The sequence below is a fragment of the Coregonus lavaretus genome (genome assembly GCF_964263955.1).
Source record: "Coregonus lavaretus genome assembly, chromosome: 26".
NCBI lineage: Eukaryota > Metazoa > Chordata > Actinopteri > Salmoniformes > Salmonidae > Coregonus > Coregonus lavaretus.
Genome location: NC_140013.1, coordinates 35,997,309 through 36,016,678, shown reverse-complemented (window position 1 = coordinate 36,016,678; position 19,370 = coordinate 35,997,309). Strand labels below are relative to the sequence as shown.

At 44.4% G+C, this 19,370-nt stretch overlaps 1 protein-coding gene across 1 annotated transcript in view; it reads right to left on the bottom strand.

Moving 5' to 3' along the window:
* Positions 1-18,836, bottom strand: part of cwf19l2 (CWF19 like cell cycle control factor 2) — a 30,746-nt gene extending 11,910 nt beyond the window's left edge. The window contains exons 1-11 of the mRNA XM_084143020.1: positions 18,719-18,836; positions 17,153-17,263; positions 16,760-16,879; positions 12,134-12,259; positions 7,725-7,844; positions 7,488-7,581; positions 5,123-5,238; positions 4,100-4,784; positions 3,792-4,023; positions 2,564-2,681; positions 1,414-1,503 (exon numbers count right to left, since the gene is read on the bottom strand). Coding sequence (XP_083999146.1) covers positions 1,414-1,503; positions 2,564-2,681; positions 3,792-4,023; positions 4,100-4,784; positions 5,123-5,238; positions 7,488-7,581; positions 7,725-7,844; positions 12,134-12,259; positions 16,760-16,879; positions 17,153-17,263; positions 18,719-18,811 — 1,905 coding nt within the window. The 5' untranslated portion in view covers positions 18,812-18,836. The remainder of the gene's footprint in view (positions 1-1,413; positions 1,504-2,563; positions 2,682-3,791; positions 4,024-4,099; positions 4,785-5,122; positions 5,239-7,487; positions 7,582-7,724; positions 7,845-12,133; positions 12,260-16,759; positions 16,880-17,152; positions 17,264-18,718) is intronic.
* Positions 18,837-19,370: the final 534 nt, after the last annotated feature.

Sequence of the window (19,370 nt, the reverse complement as noted above, 5' to 3'; positions counted from 1 at the left end):
TCCCTGCACTAGAGGGTTTCATTCCAAGCTGACATGACAGAGAGAGAGGGGTGAGGAAAAAGAAGGGGGTGAGGAAAGAGAGAGAGGGGGGAATAGCAGAGGATATTCAAGGAGTGCGAGAGAAGTGAAAGAGAGACAGCTTTGGCTACGATGATTACCACAACTAACAATAGACACGGGCCATACCCTTTCCTAAAAAAAACACCAAAAGCAAGTAGAGCGTTTCACTGAAGGAGAAAGTATTTGATCCTTGAAAACCACCCATAACCCCTCTGTCATATTTTTTTTTTTTATTTTTTTTTTTTTTTAAATCCTACAATAAATTCACAGAGTTGTAAACAAACCACAGATTAGGTCTGTAAAGCTTTAATACACACTGGTGAATTAACAAGTGGTTGTGGGATATTATGACCATGTAGTGAGCACTAGCCAGTCTCTGTAGCTCAGCTGGTAGAGCACGGCGCTTGTAACGCCAGGGTAGTGGGTTCGATCCCCGGGACCACAAATACACAAAAAATATATATGTATGCACACATGACTGTCAGTCGCTTTGGATAAAAGCGTCTGCTAAATGGCATATTATTATATAAGATCGCGTGTGCAGTCTGTATATCAGGGAGGTGTTGGATGGTGGCGCAGGTTTGCATTCAAGGCATGACCACAGCCAAGGACAGAAAGAACAGTGCGGCAAGTGTTAGCCATAACTCTCTACTAATGACTACCAACGCTCAGTCAGTAAACCCAATGACACACACACACAGGAAAAGTAGACCGCCGCAGACTAACAGCGATTGTATTTTCTAATAAATGTTTAGATGTGATGTTGTTTTTGAAGATACCTCAGCTTTGAGTGTCAGATTCCTCATGCCTGGTGGAAGATGGATGACGCAATAACAGCTTTAATTTGAGCCACTTGTGTATTAAAAGTGGAGTTATGAGCTCTCTGTTTGGATAAACCCATACCAGGACAGGAGAGAATGCTAGGGAACACATCTGACTGGGGTAGATGTGTTGGGAGGGTATATACTCTACAACACTAGAGTATATAAATCTGAAGGAGTAAGAAAACAGGTTCATATCAAAGACAACTCTTACTGCTAACAGGAGAGAATATACAATTCTAGACAGGCTTTCAGTCAGCAGGTATTCAGAGAGAAAGGCAGGCAGGCAGGCAGAGACAGACAGACAGACATGGGTAAAGCAGTCAATCAGCCTGCAGGCTTGTTGCTATTGAGCACTCAGTCAGTCAGCTGACAGTGATTTAGTTTGTTCTAAAGTGCTAGTAGTCATCTCCACAAGAGTAGCACATACTTACAGTAGGCTACTACCTTATCCTCTTGGCTCCCTGAGGGGTAAGGGAGGCAGAGTCTAGAATGCCCGTCCCTCCCTCCCTCCCTATACACCTCCACTCACCCTGTCTGATTTCCCAGGTTGCTGTGCAGCACGGTTCTCCTTGGCTTTACGGGCTGATTCCAGCTGGGTCTTCAGTTTCTCCATCAGAGCCTAAAGGTGACACACATTTAAAAACTTCACATGTTCCTTGACAGCACCCCGCCCACACTAATGATTTAAAGACGTTACCTGTCTGGATTTCTCGTACACAGAGTGCTGTTTCTCCATCCATCCATAAAACACTGAATTACATTTAACAACCTCTCCTGATCGTATTTGACCACTACAAGAGGCTGACTGTTCAATCAGTGATTCTACTAAACATAGTAGTATGGTGGTGTCCTTCACCCCTGCAGCCCTTCCCATGAGTCTAAATATTAAAGCCTACTGAATAAGAGATGTTCTCACCACCATCTCCTTCTAACCCTCTGTCTCATGAGAGGGATGTGGATAATGTGGAAAAGCAGCAGAAGAAGCCACTGAGTGTGTGTGTGTGTGTGTGTGTTCGTTCTTGCCTGGCCCATCTCCACCAGGCCCTTGTCAGTTAAGAAGAGCTGCCTGTGACTGGACACTGTCAGAGCAGACAGTCTGAAGGGGATATAGAAAAGTAGTGGCCACATCCACACTCAGTCCTCTGAAGGGGATATAGAAAAGTAGTGGCCACATCCACACTCAGTCCTCTGAAGGGGATATAGAAAAGTAGTGGCCACATCCACACTCAGTCCTCTGAAGCCTGTCTCTAGTGACAGATGCCCATGCTGTTAATCTATAGGGTATACAAGTACACAGTTAAAAGGCAATTAACAAACACACACATCAACCCAGTGTCTATCAAACCAGGGGAACTTAGTGGTCTGCTATAGAGTAGTCAAGGGCCAGTCAAACTGTCTGTTATAAATGTGTGTTATATAGTACTGAGGCCAGTAAAACCTGTATGGATTGACATACAGAGATGGATGGGGGTTGAGTGGCCTGAGTGAGTGCTATAAAATGAGTCATTTGCTTTGATCAAGGAGAGCGAGAGAGAGCTGTGGGACCTGATATGCTAAGGGAAGGGCCTATGGGCAGGGGTGTAAGGAAAGCGCCTAGAATGGGGAATTGTCTGTCTTTTTTTGTGTGACCAGGTAGGATAAGGAGAGGAAACACGGACGATGCATGTGGACGACCTCACCGTGTTACCCATAATCTCTGCCTTCACCAGCCTGGCCCCCAGTTTGTTCATCTCTTCATCTGTGAGGATCGGTACCTCTTCCTCCTCCTCACTCGAACTGTCACTACTGCTCTCAGATCTGAAGACACAGGGGAAAAGTGAAATTAAGCAAAGACAACAAGGGGTACACATTGTAAACATCAGACACCTGTGTGTGGTGGTGTGTGTTAGAGAGATAAATAGCAGCATGGGAACAGACACACCGATCCATCAGGACCTTATAGCTGTTCTGCTCTCCTCTCCCCTGATGGCTCTCTCTCTCTATCCCTCCCTCCCACGCCACCCTTCGCTCTCTTTCCGGTCCATTTCCCTGCTCTCTTTCTCACTCCATCCCTTTCTAACCCACCCCCCTCTCTCTTTCTGCCATGTTCTTTCTGATGGTCGTCGTCTCAGAAACAGGCTTCTTCTGTCTCGTTCCCTCCAGACTGTTTCTCTCCTCACACATTACCTTCTTCTAAAACGGCACCTTCATTTCACGCTGCAGAGGTTTAAAGGGCTTCTGGGTGCAGGTTTAACTTAATGACTTAGCTAATGATAGAGAGAGAAGGGGGAGCGGTGGAGCAATAAGGACGGAGAGAAAGAGAGAGAACGGTGTTGGAAACAGGAATAGAAGAATGAGGAGAGATGGGAGAGAGAGATGGGTATAGAGGGAGTGAAGGCGAGAAAAAGAGACAGTGAATATGAACGAGAGAAAATCCAGTTAATTCAGTGAGCATTCTATGGTGCGTGAAGTGATAACTGCTGCTTTGGAACGGCTAAACGGTCACTGTGCAGACTGTCTGATGAACGGAGGGAAAGATTGTGTGTAAAAAGAGAGGAGAAGGTCAAGTGGAGGACAGAATCGTCTGAGGGGGTCATTTTAAAGTTAGGATGAAGTGATGGAAAGGTTTTCCCCATCAGTAGACAGGAACAGGGTCAAGGACAGTGTGTGTAGAAAAATACAATCTTAGTCTTACAGAGAATAAATGACTTCAGGTTCAGAGTTCAGATATTCAGAGAATCTTCTGGGGATTGGAAGAATGCTTCTACAAGTTCAGTCTAGCCAATAGCTAAACATCTCTAGTACCGATAAATCATATTCAGTTGAAATGTAGTGCATCCAAGCATATTAGAGATGTTAGATGAGTGATTAGTAGAGGGGGGAGAGGAAGCCAAAATTAACAGTTGGAACAGTGCTATGGCCTCTGACCTGGATGATGTCACTGCAGGCCTGTTGCTGCTATGACCTTGGTCAGGAGAGGACATGGTAATCCCAGACTCCCTCTCTTTATCCTGCTCTGGTTTTCCTGAAGCAGATTTCTGTCCGGAGCTGCTCTTCCTCCAGGCCGGACCACTGCTCTTCCGATCCGACTCCTCATCGTCAGACACAGGTTTCAGGAAACCCATGGAAGTTCGGGCCGGAGCAGGGGCTGACACTCCGTCTAGAAAATAAATGTATCAGTAGAGTGTGTGTGTGTATATTTGTGTGTGTGGAACAAGGTACTACACTCAACTCACCTCCATCATCATCGTCAGCAGGCTTGAGGAAGCGACTTTTCAGAGCTCCGAGGGAGAGGGGAGGCAGACTCCGGCCTAGCCCAGAGCCAAGGCTCTCATCCGCACCTCTGTCTCTGGGTCTGTCCCCCTCTCTGTCTCTATCTGTATCCCTCGCTCTACCTCCATCCCGGTCACTAGGTCTACCTCCATCCCTCTCTCTATCCCGGTCACTAGGTCTACCTCCATCCCGGTCACTAGGTCTACCTCCATCCCTCTCTCTATCCCGGTCACTAGGTCTACCTCCATCCCTCTCTCTATCCCGGTCACTAGGTCTACCTCCATCCCTCTCTCTATCCCGGTCACTAGGTCTACCTCCATCCCTCTCTCTATCCCGGTCACTAGGTCTACCTCCATCCCTCTCTCTATTGCGGTCACTAGGTCTACCTCCATCCCTCTCTCTATCCCGATCACTATGTCTACCTCCATCTCTATCCCTCTCTTTCTCTCCAGGTAAGGAGTCCCTACCCTTGTCTGGTCTCCTCCACCTCTCTCTATCCATCCCCTCCTCTCCTTTCCTCCACCTCTCTCTGCCCATTCCCGCTTCCTGTCCTCCCCTCCATCTTTCTCCGTCTCTCCCCTCTCCTCTCCTGTATCCATACACAGCAATCTCAGCCTCATCCATCCTCTTCTGAAACTTCTCCATGGACTGCATGTGAGAAACACAAATATAATACATACACACAAGTGAATGGTGTGATATGATGTTCTCATGGTGCATTGCAATGTACCTAAGTTGCAGTTTGGCATGAGCTTTCTAACTTTTGAAAGACAGGGAGTGCCGACCCTGCATAGAGGGAATTAACCAGGGAGATAGGGAGAGAGTCTGAAGTAGGAATGCATATGGAAGGATGCACGTTGTAGAATTTCTGTGCATGTGAGAATGTTTATATAGTTAGCTGTTTATACAGGTGGTTTTTGTATTCGTTATGTCTGTCTACCGGTGTATGCTTGTGCATATGGTTGAGAGTGAGTGTGTACTCTCACCCCATATCGCTCTGCCACTATGACCTCCAGACTGCGTTGCTCTCTCTCCGCCTGCTCTCTCATCCTCTGGTAAGACTTCCTGAGCCAACCTAGTCCTCCATCATCTACAATTGCAGCTACAGACAGAGGGGGATGGGGGAGAGAGGGTGAGGAGAGACAGGGTGAGGAAGTAAGAAGGGAGGGAACAGAGCGATGGACAGAATGACCAGAGGATGGAGGGGAATAATTAGAGTTAAACTTTTATCTGTGGGAAATCAGTGTTCTTTCACTGAGAACAGAACATCATTGTCAACTTCCCAAGAGAACAGCTAGGCCTTACCCTCTTCTCCGGAACACAGCACAGAGAATGGGAACATTTCACATCTGCCTTCCCCAGAGAAGACATCCCCTTCCCCTCCCTCAATCTCTTTTCTCTCAAAATGTATGTGTGCGCGCATGTGAGTTTGTCAAAAGCCCAAGTTAAAAGTTATGTTTAAACCCCCCCCTCCATTCACACACACCTCTTCATTACCCTCTCAGTCAAACCAGGGATGACGAAAACATTCCCTTCTGACACACACAGCTTACAGAGATAAAAGAGAGTCTGTACTGTCCATGTCTGTATTTAGGAGTTTGGTTTGCATATGTAAGTGACAGTGTGCGTCACTGTCTGTGTGAGTGTGTCTTAAGTCTGCTTCTTCTGCCACGCTGTTAAAGTAAAGCTCACTCAGGAGATGGCAGAGTGTACCCTTCTGAGTGGAGACGCTTAACAGAACCAAGCCCCTCTCTCTGTACCTCTTACTTTTTAAATGTTCCTCTCTCACATCTCTCAATACTGCCTGCCTCCCTCTTTCTCTCAGCAATCTCTTTCTGCCTGCACTCCTCTCCACACACTCCTCTCCACACACTCTGCCTGCCTCCACTCTCTCTCGTTGTCCTTCTGCCTGCCAGAAATGCTTTACCCGATTTGCCCTGACAGTGTCTCCCTCTCCCTCCTTCTCTCACTCCTATTTTCCCCTCTCTTATTTATCTCCTCCTTATATCTCCCTCAGTCGGTATGTCTGTCTGTCCGTCCGTCTGTGATTTACGTAGTGTCTGGGCCCTCAGTGCCTGTACACACAGTGAACCATTAACCCACCCCTCCCCTCTCAGAGACAAACAGAGAGGAGGGGGAGTCCTAGCACAGACGGAGGGGAGGGGGAGTCCTAGCACAGACGGAGGGGAGGGGGGAGTCCTAGAGGGGGGAGTCCTAGCACAGACAGAGGGGAGGGGGAGTCCTAGCACAGACGGAGGGGAGGGGGGAGTCCTAGCACAGACGGAGGGGAGGGGGAGTCCTAGCACAGACGGAGAGGAGGGGGAGTCCTAGCACAGACGGAGGGGAGGGGGGAGTCCTAGCACAGATGGAGGGGAGGGGGGAGTCCTAGCACAGACGGAGGGGAGGGGGAGTCCTAGCACAGACGGAGAGGAGGGGGAGTCCTAGCACAGACGGAGAGGAGGGGGAGTCCTAGCACAGACGGAGGGGAGGGGGGAGTCCTAGCACAGACGGAGGGGAGGGGGGAGTCCTAGCACAGACGGAGGGGAGGGGGGAGTCCTAGCACAGACGGAGGGGAGGGGGGAGTCCTAGCACAGACGGAGGGGAGGGGGAGTCCTAGCACAGACGGAGGGGAGGGGGGAGTCCTAGCACAGACGGAGGGGAGGGGGGAGTCCTAGAGGGGGGAGTCCTAGCACAGACGGAGGGGAGGGGGAGTCCTAGCACAGACGGAGGGGAGGGGGAGTCCTAGCACAGACGGAGGGGAGGGGGAGTCCTAGCACAGACGGAGGGGAGGGGGGAGTCCTAGCACAGACGGAGGGGAGGGGGGAGTCCTAGCACAGACGGAGGGGGAGTCCTAGCACAGACGGAGGGGGAGTCCTAGCACAGACGGAGGGGAGGGGGAGTCCTAGCACAGACGGAGGGGAGGGGGGAGTCCTAGCACAGACGGAGGGGAGGGGGGAGTCCTAGCACAGACGGAGGGGAGGGAGAGTCCTAGCACAGACGGAGGAGAGGGGGAGTCCTAGCACAGACGGAGGGGAGGGGGGAGTCCTAGCACAGACGGAGGGGAGGGAGAGTCCTAGCACAGACGGAGGAGAGGGGGAGTCCTAGCACAGACGGAGGGGAGGGAGAGTCCTAGCACAGACGGAGGAGAGGGGGGAGTCCTAGCACAGACGGAGGGGAGGGAGAGTCCTAGCACAGACGGAGGAGAGGGGGAGTCCTAGCACAGAGGGGTTGACCAAAGACTGGGCTGATATAGAGAGTTGTGTACATGGGTTTGATGATTCAACTTCAGGTACAAGTGTGAGAGCAGAAAAGGTTTATGTAGTATGACGTTGTGTAGGGGGTTTGATTTACCTTTTTTAACCACATTACTGGCCTTCTCTTCTGGGGGCAGGCCACTCCCCCCATCCTTCCAGAACGGGTTCAACTCCAGCTTGTGCAGACCTGCCTAGGGCACCACACACACAGCAATTGTCAAGTCCCTTGTCCCTGCTCAGTTTTGCACTTTTGGTTGCCCAGGTAACCAACAGATGAGGTGAGGCAATCAACTTCCATCAACCTTCCATTTAAACATAGCGAGCACACACACACCTGCTCGATGACCCGGGCCTTATCTTTCTCCTCCGCTTTCAGCCTTTCTTTCTCAGCCCTCTTCTCTGCTGTTGACGTTGTTCTCATTGTCAAGAAGTCAAAGGTCATCCACTCATCTCTCTAGCGGATGGATGACGACAGGGATAGAGAGAGAGGGGAATGGACAAAACACATGAATCATGTTATGAAATGTTGTCTGACAATAACATCAACCCAATCAATAAAGAAATCAATATAGAACATAAAATCATTATGTACATGGGTTCATAACCCCAAACACATAAACGATCAATGCTAATATGACTATCAAGCCATTATCTAGGATCCTAACAAAAAGCCTATTTTAAGACCAGTGATTTCTCTCACTGATCAGGCTGTTACACACAGACAGACAAAAACACACACAGTGGGGGTAAATCTAATAAGGGAAGGTGTGCGACTGTGTGTGTGTGTGACAGCATTAGTAAAATCAGGGTTCTCCCCAAATAATGGAAGAGGGGCGCTGCACCATTGGCTGCGCCACTATGTAAAAACATTGTAGATTGCAGGAAAGGTGTTCATAAACGCAAAAATCTCTTGAGTCCAAAGCGGGGCAGAGCACCCCTCCGGACCACCCCTCCTTACTCATCAACACCACCTTGTTCGAAAATCCTGGAGAGAAACCTGAAAAAGCCTGGTTATTGATTGTTGATGGTGACACAGGCTGTGTATCGATCAGAGGCTCTATTGATCCCATCTCCTAGAAACACACACACAATAAGCATTTCACTGCACCTTTTACACCTGCTTGAAAATGTGGACGTAACGAATATAATTTGATTTGGAAGAAGAAAAAAAATGCACACACACTTCCTAGATCATACAGCTCAATAAGACGACACCACTATGTAAACCAAGAGCAGCGTAGAACCCTCCAGCTCAACCCCCATCTTGACTACCTTGCCTAGCTACTTGTTCTCTTAGGGCATCAATGAAAGATGGGGCAGGTTTGATAATGCTGTGTTTTTTTGTTGCTGCCTCTGATACTGGGGGCCTTGAACATGCGCAAGGCATCATGAAATCAGCAGATTATCAGGTGTTTTGTAGTCCAGTGTTCAACCCAGTGTCCAAAAACTAGGTCTCTGTTGAAGGTTATGGGTCTTTCAGCAGGACAATGATCCCAACAATGCATCAAAAAGCACCCAGGAATGGTTAAAGGGATACTTGGGGATTCTGGTAGTGAGGCCCTATATCTACTTTTTTTTTATGTCTCTGTGTCCAGTATGATGGAAGTTAGAGGTAGTTTTGCGAGCAAATGCTAACTAGTGTTAGCAGATAACCATAGACTTCTAGTCATTGTTCTAACGCTAGTTAAACATTCAAAAGGCACTCGCACATCTGTGCTATCTTTGTTGCAGGTGCATGGTAACAGTTGAATAAGATGAGAAAAAATAAGAAACCTGCACACTGCTCTTGCTAGTATCACTGCTCTTTATTAAGCTTTACGTATCGGCCTCAAGGCCTTAGTCAGAGCTTTTTAGCAATTGCGCTAGTGCTAGTTAGCAACTTCCTTCAAACTGCACACAGAGACATAAAAGTGCATCGGACTCTGGGGAAGTAGATACAGTGAGGGAAAATAGTATTTGATCCCCTGCTGATTTCGTACGTTTGCCCACTGACAAAGACATGACAAGTCTATAGTTTTAATGGTAGGTTTATTTGAACAGTGAGAGACAGAATAACAACAACAAAATCCAGAAAAACGCATGTCAAAAATGTTATAAATTGATTAGCATTTTAATTAGGGAAATAAGTATTTGACCCCTCTGCAAAACATGCCTTATTACTTGGTGGCAAAACCCTTGTTGGCAATCACAGAGGTCAGATGTTTCTTGTGTGCAAACCTGATGGCCAACTACATCTCAGGAGGGATTTTGTCCCACACCTCTTTGCAGATCTTCTCCAAGTCATTAAGGTTTCGAGCCTGACGTTTGGCAACTCGAGCCTTCAGCTCCCTCCACAGATTTTCTATGGAATTAAGGTCTGGAGACTGGCTAGGCCACTCCAGGACCTTAATGTGCTTCTTCTTGAGCCACTCCTTTGTTGCCTTGGCCGTGTGTTTTGGGTCATTGTCATGCTGGAATACCCATCCACGACCCATTTTCAATGCCCTGGCTGAGGGAAGGAGGTTCTCACCCAAGATTTGACGGTACATGGCCCCGTCCATTGTCCCTTTGATGCGGTGAAGTTGTCCTGTCCCCTTAGCAGAAAAACACCCCCAAAGCATAATGTTTCCACCTCCATGTTTGACAGTGGGGATGGTGTTCTTGGGGTCATAGGCAGCATTCCTCCTCCTCCAAACACGGCGAGTTGAGTTGATGTCAAAGAGCTCCATTTTGGTCTCATCTGACCACAACACTGTCACCCAGTTCTCCTCTGAATCATTCAGATGTTCATTGGCAAACTTCAGACGGGCATGTATATGTGCTTTCTTGAGCAGGGGGCCCTTGCAGGCTCTGCAGGATTTCAGTCCTTTACGGCGTAGTGTGTTACCAATTGTTTTCTTGGTGACTATGTTCCCAGCTGCCTTGAGATCATTGACAAGATCATCCCGTGTAGTTCTGGGCTGATTCCGCACCGTTCTCATGATCATTGCAACTCCACGAGGTGAGAACTTGCATGGAGCCCCAGGCTGAGGGAGATTGACAGTTCTTTTGTGTTTCTTCCATTTGCGAATAATCGCACCAACTGTTGTCACCTTCTCACCAAGCTGCTTGGCGATGGTCTTGTAGCCCATTCCAGCCTTGTGTAGGTCTACAATCTTGTCCCTGACATCCGTGGAGAGCTCTTTGGTCTTGGCCATGGTGGAGAGTTTGGAATCTGATTGATTGATGGCTTCTGTGGACAGGTGTCTTTTATACAGGTAACAAGCTGAGATTAGGAGCACTCCCTTAAAGAGTGTGCTCCTAATCTCAGCTCGTTACCTGTATAAAAGACACCTGGGAGCCAGAAAAAGGGCCTCATTGCCAAAATCCCAAACTACCCCTTTATGAAGAGATGCTGGACAGTTTGAGTGGCAAGCCAAGAGACCAGATCTGAATCACATCCAAAACCTATGGAGAGATCTGAAAACAGCAGTTGTTGGAGGGCACCAATGTTCCCTCAAAAAATGTTTAGGTACAGACACATTTCAGGTCTGCTGAGCGCAAAGTTGAATGTTGTGAAAATTCTGTGCAACTTCCGGCGCACGTTTACTGTGAACACTGAGGCTGTACCCGCTTTACATTACAGTTTTAACAGTGGCCAAGTCGGCTACTGTGGCAATTTGATCATAATGCAGGCCTACCAGAGTGGCCTACCATAAAACAATATATATATAAAAAAAATGCATCCCATAACATTTTAACATGGAAATAGCTGTTCTATCATTCAGCCTACAGTAGCAGCCAATGTGTGGTGTTCAATGTAGGCCTACATTCCATGAGACTTTTGAAAAGAATAACATGCAGGGCTTGACATTAACCTGTTTATTCCCTTGTCCTTCAGACAAGGAGGTAGCTGAAAAAGTGTTTTTGCTACAACTCTGCCCACAACAGAATCTCTTGAACAGTTAGTTTTTCATACTAAGTCCTGCATAGTTTGTTTTGGTATTTTACATTGAAAGTGGCTAATGTTGCGTTGATTCGATCACAACTACAACAGTAGAGCGAAATGTTGAGTGGAAAACTCTAGAAAGTGGAGTGAAGTTCAATCTCTTGCTTTTCTGCATGGGCTGATCTTTATTTTGCGGGGCAGTCCGAGGGGAGCTGCGCGCATGCGCGCAGATTAGAAGGAACATTGGAGGGCACCCCTCAAATATTTAAAAATTAGAGTAATTTGCTGCTGAAAAGTGGGCCAAATTGTCAGTAGAATGATGCAGCAAGTTCATTAATAGCTACAATAAGTGTTTGTCGGCAGTTATCTTGGCCAAAGCCTGTGCAACCAAGTACTAGCTCCGGGGTGACAATAATTTTGTCGATGCCATTTTCTTTATTTTCAATTAAAATTGTAAACTTAAGGTTACGAAAATAAAATGGGTTCTGCAATGTTGAAAATCCAATAACAAGGTGCGGTGACAGACTTTTTTTTATGTCTACTTATTTGATCAGAAATAGGGAATGATTTAAGAAAAGTGTGAGGGTGCCAATATATTTGGCCGCAACTATGTGATCGTATACAAATGTAAGCAAGGTTTGAAATTAATATGCTTTAATCAAATATTATAATCGGTCTTGCAGTTAATTAGCAGTCTACAAATAATTTTTCTTTATGTTCCGGCCCCTTGACCATCCGCTCAATAAATGTTTTTACCCACGGCTGAATCTATGTAGTTGATGATCCCTGTCTTAGGGTTTACCGGTGCTGTGGAGGGGGATGGATGGGGGTGTTACCTGGTTGTTCTCGGCTGGGGTAGGGCTGCTGTCTGTGGGCTTGGCCTCAGACTTGGCAGGAATCTTCCAGGCTTTACCCGATGCCTCTGCCTGGGGCTGGGCCTCAACCCACTCATCCTCTGACCCCTGTAGGGAGAGAAAAGAGGGCTAAAATTGACACAGTGCCTTCAGAAAGTATTCATACACCTCAACTTACTCCACATTTTGTTGTGTTAGAGCCAGAATTCAAAATTGATTAAATTGATGTTTTCCCCCTCACCCATGTACAAACAATACCCCATAATGACAAAGTGACAACATGTTTACAAATGTATTGAAAAAGAAATACAGAAAAAATAAAAAATTACATAAGTATTCACACCCATGAGTCAATACTTTGTAGAAGCACCTTTGGCAGTGATTACAGCTGTGAGTCTTTCTGGGTAAGTCTCTAAGAGCATGGCACACATGGATTGTGCAACATTTGCCCATTATTCTTTTCAAAATTCTTCAATCTCTGTCAAATTGGTTGTTGATCATTGCTAGACAACCATTTTCAGGTCTTGCCATAGATTTTCAAGTAGATTTAAACCAAAACTGTAACTTGGCCAATCAGGAACATTCACTGTCTTCTTGGTAAGTCACTCCAGTGTATATTTGGCCTTGTGTTTTAGGTTATTGTCCTGCTGAAAAAAAGTGAATTAATCTCCCAGTGTCTGGTGGGAAGCAGACAACCAGGTTTTCCTCTAGGATTTTGCCTGTGCTTAGCTCCATTCCGTTAATTTTTATCCTGAAAACTCACCAGTCCTTAACAATTACAAGCATTTCAATTTTGGAGAATCTCTTATAAAATGGGTCAAAATCATGTATAGTAACCCTAGGTGTAAAATAGTAAATAATGGCTATTTCTCAGAAAGTTTTAAACTGTCAAGAGGAGTGAAACAAGGTTGTCCACTATCGGCATATCTATTTATTGTGGCCATCGAGATGTTAGCTATTAAAATCAGATCCAATAATAATATCAGAGGATTAGAAATCCAGGGCTTAAAAACAAAGGTGTCATTGTACGCTGATGATTCATGTTTTCTTTTAAATCCACAACTAGAGTCCCTCCACAGCCTCATAGAGGATCTAGATACATTTTTTAACCTCTCTGGATTACAACCAAATTATGACAAATGTACTATATTACGTATTGGATCACTAAAAAATACAATTTTTACATTACCATGTAGTTTACCAATAAAATGGTCTGATGGTGATGTGGATATACTCGGAATACATATACCAAAGGAAATAAATGATCTCACTTCAATAAATTTTTATAGAACGTTAGCAAAAATAGATAAGATCTTACTACCATGGAAAGGAAAATACCTGTCAATTTGTGGAAAAATCACCCTGATTAACTCTTTAGTATTATCCCAGTTTACCTATTTTCTTATGGTCTTGCCTACGCCTAGCGAACAGTTTTTTAAATTATATGAGAAAAAAATATTCAATTTTATTTGGAACGGCAAGCCAGACAAAATTAAAAGGGCATATTTATATAATGAATATGAATTAGGAGGACAGAAATTATTAAATATTAAAGCATTAGACCTATCACTAAAAGCTTCAGTCATACAAAAGTTATACTTAAATCCGAACTGGTTCTCAAGCAAATTAGTAAGATTGTCTCACCCAATGTTCAAGAATGGCCTTTTTCCCTTTATTTAGATTACAACCTCTCACTTTCAGTTATTTGAAAAGGAAATAATGTCCCAAATATCACTATTTCTAAAACAAGCCATAGAAAGTTGGTTGCAATTTCAATTTAATCCTCCAGAAACGACAGAACAAATAATGCAACAAACATTGTGGTTAAATTCAAATATACTAATTGACAAAAAAAACTTTATTTTTTGACAGAATGTTTAAAAAAGGTATAATCTTCATAAATGATATCATCGGTAGGACTGGCCCTCAAAATTGTCAAAGACTCCAGCCACCCTAGTCATAGACTGTTCTCTCTGCTACCGCACGGCAAGCGGTACCGGAGTGCCAAGTCTAGGTCCAAAAGACTTCTCAACAGCTTCTACCCCCAAGCCATAAGACTCCTGAACAGCTAATCATGGCTACCCGGACTATTTGCACTGCCCCCCCACCCCATCCTTTTTACGCTGCTGCTACTCTGTTAAGTATTTATGCATAGTCACTTTAACTCTACCCACATGTACATATTACCTCAACTACCTCAACTAGCCGGTGCCCCCGCACATTGACTCTGCAACGGTACCCCCCCGTATATATAGCCTCCCTACTGTCACTTTATTTTACTTCTGCTCTTTTTTTCTCAACACTTTTTTTGTTGTTGTTTTATTCTTACTTTTTTTGTTTAAAATAAATGCACTGTTGGTTAAGGGCTGTAAGTAAGCATTTCACTGTAATGTCTGCACCTGTTGTATTCGGCGCATGTGACCAATAAAATTTGATTTGATTTGGAGTTATGTCGCACATGCAGCTAACAAAAACATATGGAAATGTCTGCTCTACCCAAAATTACAACCAAATAATTGCAGCCTTACCGCAAAAGTGGAAGAGGAAAGTGGAAGGGGGAGAAAGTAAGGAACTTGTCTGTCGGCCTTGCATTAAAGAACATAATTGGTTAAGGAAAACTGTGATAAATAAAAAAGTATATCAGTTTCACTTAAGGACCAAAGGATTGACAGCCGTCCCATATAGATTGCAAAATAGTTGGGAAGAGATCTTTGACGTACCGATCCCATGGCATAGTGTTTATGAACTGACACGCAAAACGACACCGGATTCAAAAATTTGAATCTTTCAATTTAAATTATTATATAAAATTATTGCTACCAATAGAATGTTATTTATATGGGGGATACAATCTTCCCAGCTCTGCAAATTTTGCTGTGAAGAGACAGAATCATTAGATCATTTGTTTTGGTTCTGTCCATTTGTAGCTTGTTTTTGGACACAGGTCCAGGAATGGCTAAAGGATTGCAATATTTACCTGGAGCTAACCTTGCAGATAGCATTACTGGGTGATCTGAAAAGTCATAGTCAATCAATCAATAATATAATAATACTTTTAGCAAAAATGTTTATTTTTAATTCACAATCTGTAGAAGCAATGAGAATAGAAAGGTTCAGAACTTTTGTAAAACATCACAGTACGGTTGAAATATATATGGCAAATAGAAATCCTATATGGATGGTGTTAAGAGATAGATGGGAGGTATTGAATAGAGTTGAAGGATGGGACTAATAACAAATAACAACAAATAATAACAAAGATAGCTAATAATGTAAGCATACTGTGTCCATAATAAGTATATAGGTTGTATGTTGGGAGCTTTTGGGAAAGAGCACAGTTAGAAAGATATGGCATATAGAAGCAAACCGGATGGACATCATGAAAATGATCGGAGAGGTTGAGAGTAGATGAAGTTCAGGAACAAAAAATAATATATATATAAAATATAATTATTGTAAAATTAACTCTGTCCATAAGGTGTAGATAGTAAGTATAGACCGGAAGTAGAGGACTGGGCATTGTTGTTCACTAATTTACAAGTAGGGAAAGGATGGTGGGGTTGAAAAGTAATAAAGGGGAGTATATATATATATATATATATATATATATATATATATAAACATGGGGGATTGGAAGTGATGCAGACAATTACATTGATAGAAGATACAATCTATCTGCAATATGAAGCTGATCCACCCCCCCAAAAAAAAAAAAAGCATACCCATTACAAGCATACCCATAACATGATGCAGCCACCACTATGCTTGAAAATATGGAGAGTGGTACTCAGTAATGTGTTGTATTGGATTTGCCCCAAACATAACACTTTGTATTCAGGACAAACAGTGAATTGCTTTGCCAATTTTTTGGCAGTATTACTTTAGTGCCTTGTTGCAAACAGGATGCATGTTTTGGAATATTTTTATTCTGTACAGGCTTCCCTTTCACTCTGTCAATTAGGTTAGTATTGTGGAGTAACTACAATGTTGTTGATGTTGAATCTGTGCTTGCAATTCACTGCTTGACTGAGGGACCTTACCAACAATTGTATGTGTGAAGTATAGAAAAGAGGTAGTCATTCAAAAATCTAGTTAAACACTATTATTGCACACAGAGTGAATCCATGCAACTTATTAAGCAAAATGTTACTCCTGAACTTATTTAGGCTTGCCATAACAAAGGGGTTGAATACTTATTGACTCAAGACATTTCCGCTTTTAATTTTGTATTACCTTGTAAACATTTCTTTAAAAATTATTCCACTTTGACATTACGGGGTATTGTGTATAGGCCAGTGATCAAAAATCACAATTTAATCCATTTTAAATTCAGGCTGTTACAACATTTGGCAACATTACAACGTTCTAATCCCCGAGCCGACTAGGTGAAAAATATGTCGATGTGCCCTTGAGCAAGGCACTTAACCCTAATTGCTCCTGTAAGTCGCTCTGGATAAGAGCGTCTGCTAAATGACTAAAATGTAAAATGTAAATATGTTCAGGATAGAGGAAAGGAAGCACAAGAGAGGGAAGGAGAGGGAATGTGAGATGCGAGAGAGAAAGAAAGAGGTGAGAGGAAAGGAGGGAGAGCAATACAATGGCGCTTACCTCTGAGCTGGCACTGGACCCATCTCCTCTCTGAGCTCTCTTCTCCTTCTTCTTCTTCTTTTCCTTCTTACTCTTCTTGGTCTTTTTCTCTTTCTTCTTCTTGGTTTTGCTTGAAACCTCCTGAAGGTGACAGAAATAAGTGGGCCTGATTAAATTATGCAAAACGAAGTGATCTTTATTAAGCCATGATAGATAGGATAAATGGATTGGAAACATCAATATGCTCAAGCTAGAGCTACAAAACCAGCTCAGCTCTAGATCTACTGTTGCTGTATGAGAACCAAATATTGACTTTGGGGTCAACCTTACTACTAGGCCATGCAGAGGATAGGGAGGTCACACAAGTGACCTCCTTAAAAGATAATGGGGTTACCAAAGCAACAACCTGCTGACCTGTTCTAGCTGCTGCAGTCGGAGGTCAACTTCAGGGAGCATCCAGGTGTCCTCTCCTCTCTGTCTCTTCAGCTCCTTCCTCTTCTCCTCCTTCTCATACTGCTGCTTCGCCTGGGGGAGGGGGAGATGAGGTGAGACAGAGGGAGAGCGGAGATGAGGTGAGGAAGAAGGGAGAGCGGAGATGGAGATGAGGTGAGAGAGAGGGAGGAGAACGGAGATGAAGTGAAAGAGAGGGAGAGAGGAGATTTAGAGATAAATGGAGAGAGTTCAGATGACTTCCTCCAGGAAGCTTATCAGTCACCATTACACACACACACACACCTCACACTGTTTATGAAGTCAACACAGCTGCTCAGGAGATAACATGGACCTGACTACTCTGTGTTGATGTTTTTGTGTGCATGAAATGCATATGTATGGTGTAAGGTGTTAAGTGAGTGTATGTGTCTTCTGAAGGAGGAATTTAACCATGCTAAACTGTATCCGGGGTGGTTGCGTCACAGCCCTTATCGCCCTGCAGCAGTGTTTGTCCTGCCATCCCCTGCAGACGCCACTACCTGACTGATGACACCTCATATTTACACACACACTATGGTGCGCCTCGATCAATCACACCACTGTAAACACTATCAATCTGCTTCCATTGATGCAAGCGTCCATCCGCCTTGTCATTTCCTTCCTGTCTTCAGAGGGCACAGCGTCTGTTGCTCTTTATTTCTCCCTAGTAATCTTTTGATCACCTGAGGCATGGTGGGTAGACATTCAGCAAACAGATATAGCTCTGCTATGTAGAACTTCGCCACCTAGTGTCTGCCATGCTCACATCACGACTGACTACCAGAGAGAGAATAACAGCATAGTACCGTAGCAGAGGCACCATGGGGGGAAAAGGGGTCATGTAAACAAGTGAATGTACTTGGGCAGGAATTGAAAAGGAATGCAAGTAATGTTAGCTAGTTTCTACAAAGACTTAACATTTCAGTCAGTAGTGTTCGACTGTATAGTTCTAACAAACGTTTAAAAGGTAGTTAGCTTAGCCAATACTTAGCTAAGACTAAATAGGTACAGTAGCTAGCTAGCCAGCCATGTGACTCCGGTTCGTGCTATTCGGAAGTCCCTAACCTAAACCCTAACCCATTTTAATGTTCAACTTCAGTGTGTGTGTGGGGGGGGGGGGGGGACGTCCTAAAGACCCCTTATAGCAAGGACCATGTGACTTCCTCTCGCTGTTTTGATGATTGCTAGCGAGCTGGCTAAGATAGCTAACTAGCTAGCTACACATCTTTGCTGTACTAGCTAGTAGTAGGTAATTGCATTATTCAAAACGGTTTATTAACACTATATGATATTACAAACATACGTATATGTACCAATTACAAATATTGTAGAAAATGCACCAGAAAACTAGCTAGCTAATTCGTATGGCAGACGTTCAGGCTAGCTATTTGTTAGCATTCAGCTAGCTGTTGCAGCCACACACTTGACTTTTGTACTGACGTTATATCAAAGTATCTTCTTACATTGAGCATGTAGTTTGGTATCTACTTATAAAGCACACATATTTACCTTCTGAATAACCTCCTCCCTGGCTTTACGTTTGTATTCTTTTCGGTCTTCGATGCTATTAACACTTTCAAAACTGCTTCCGTAAGCCGCCATGACACTGCCGTTAAATGTGCTTCCATCAACTGTCGCAAAAATATTTGCGACCCATTAAAAAACATTGTTTCTGATTAATGTAGTCCACTGTAGTGTATTCTTCTTCTTCGTCTTCTTCTTCTTCAGTGGGGTTTATCGGTGGTTGGCATCCAACGTTATGGTGAATTACCGCCACCTACTGTACTGGAGTGTGGGCCAGAGACGGGGAGAAACTAAATCCTACCTGCCAGCCCCGTTGCGCTTAAAAAAGATAACAAAATATTTGAGACTATATCTAATGACGTTCTACTCAATATATTCTTTAAACTAATTTCCTGTATCCCCTTCTCCCTCATACTAGATCTCATCCTCTCTCTTTCCCTCTGCTACTGCCCACACTGTAGCAATACATGCTCCATGGTCTCTGTTTCCTGACAATAATCACACTTTCCTGTTGGATGCTTTCCTATCACATTTAATGTATTATTCAACTGGCTGTGTCCCACCCTTAATCTTGTAAAAATAGCCTCCTCTCTTCTGTCCCTTCCTGCCGTCCTCCCCTCCCCGACTTTCCTCTGTA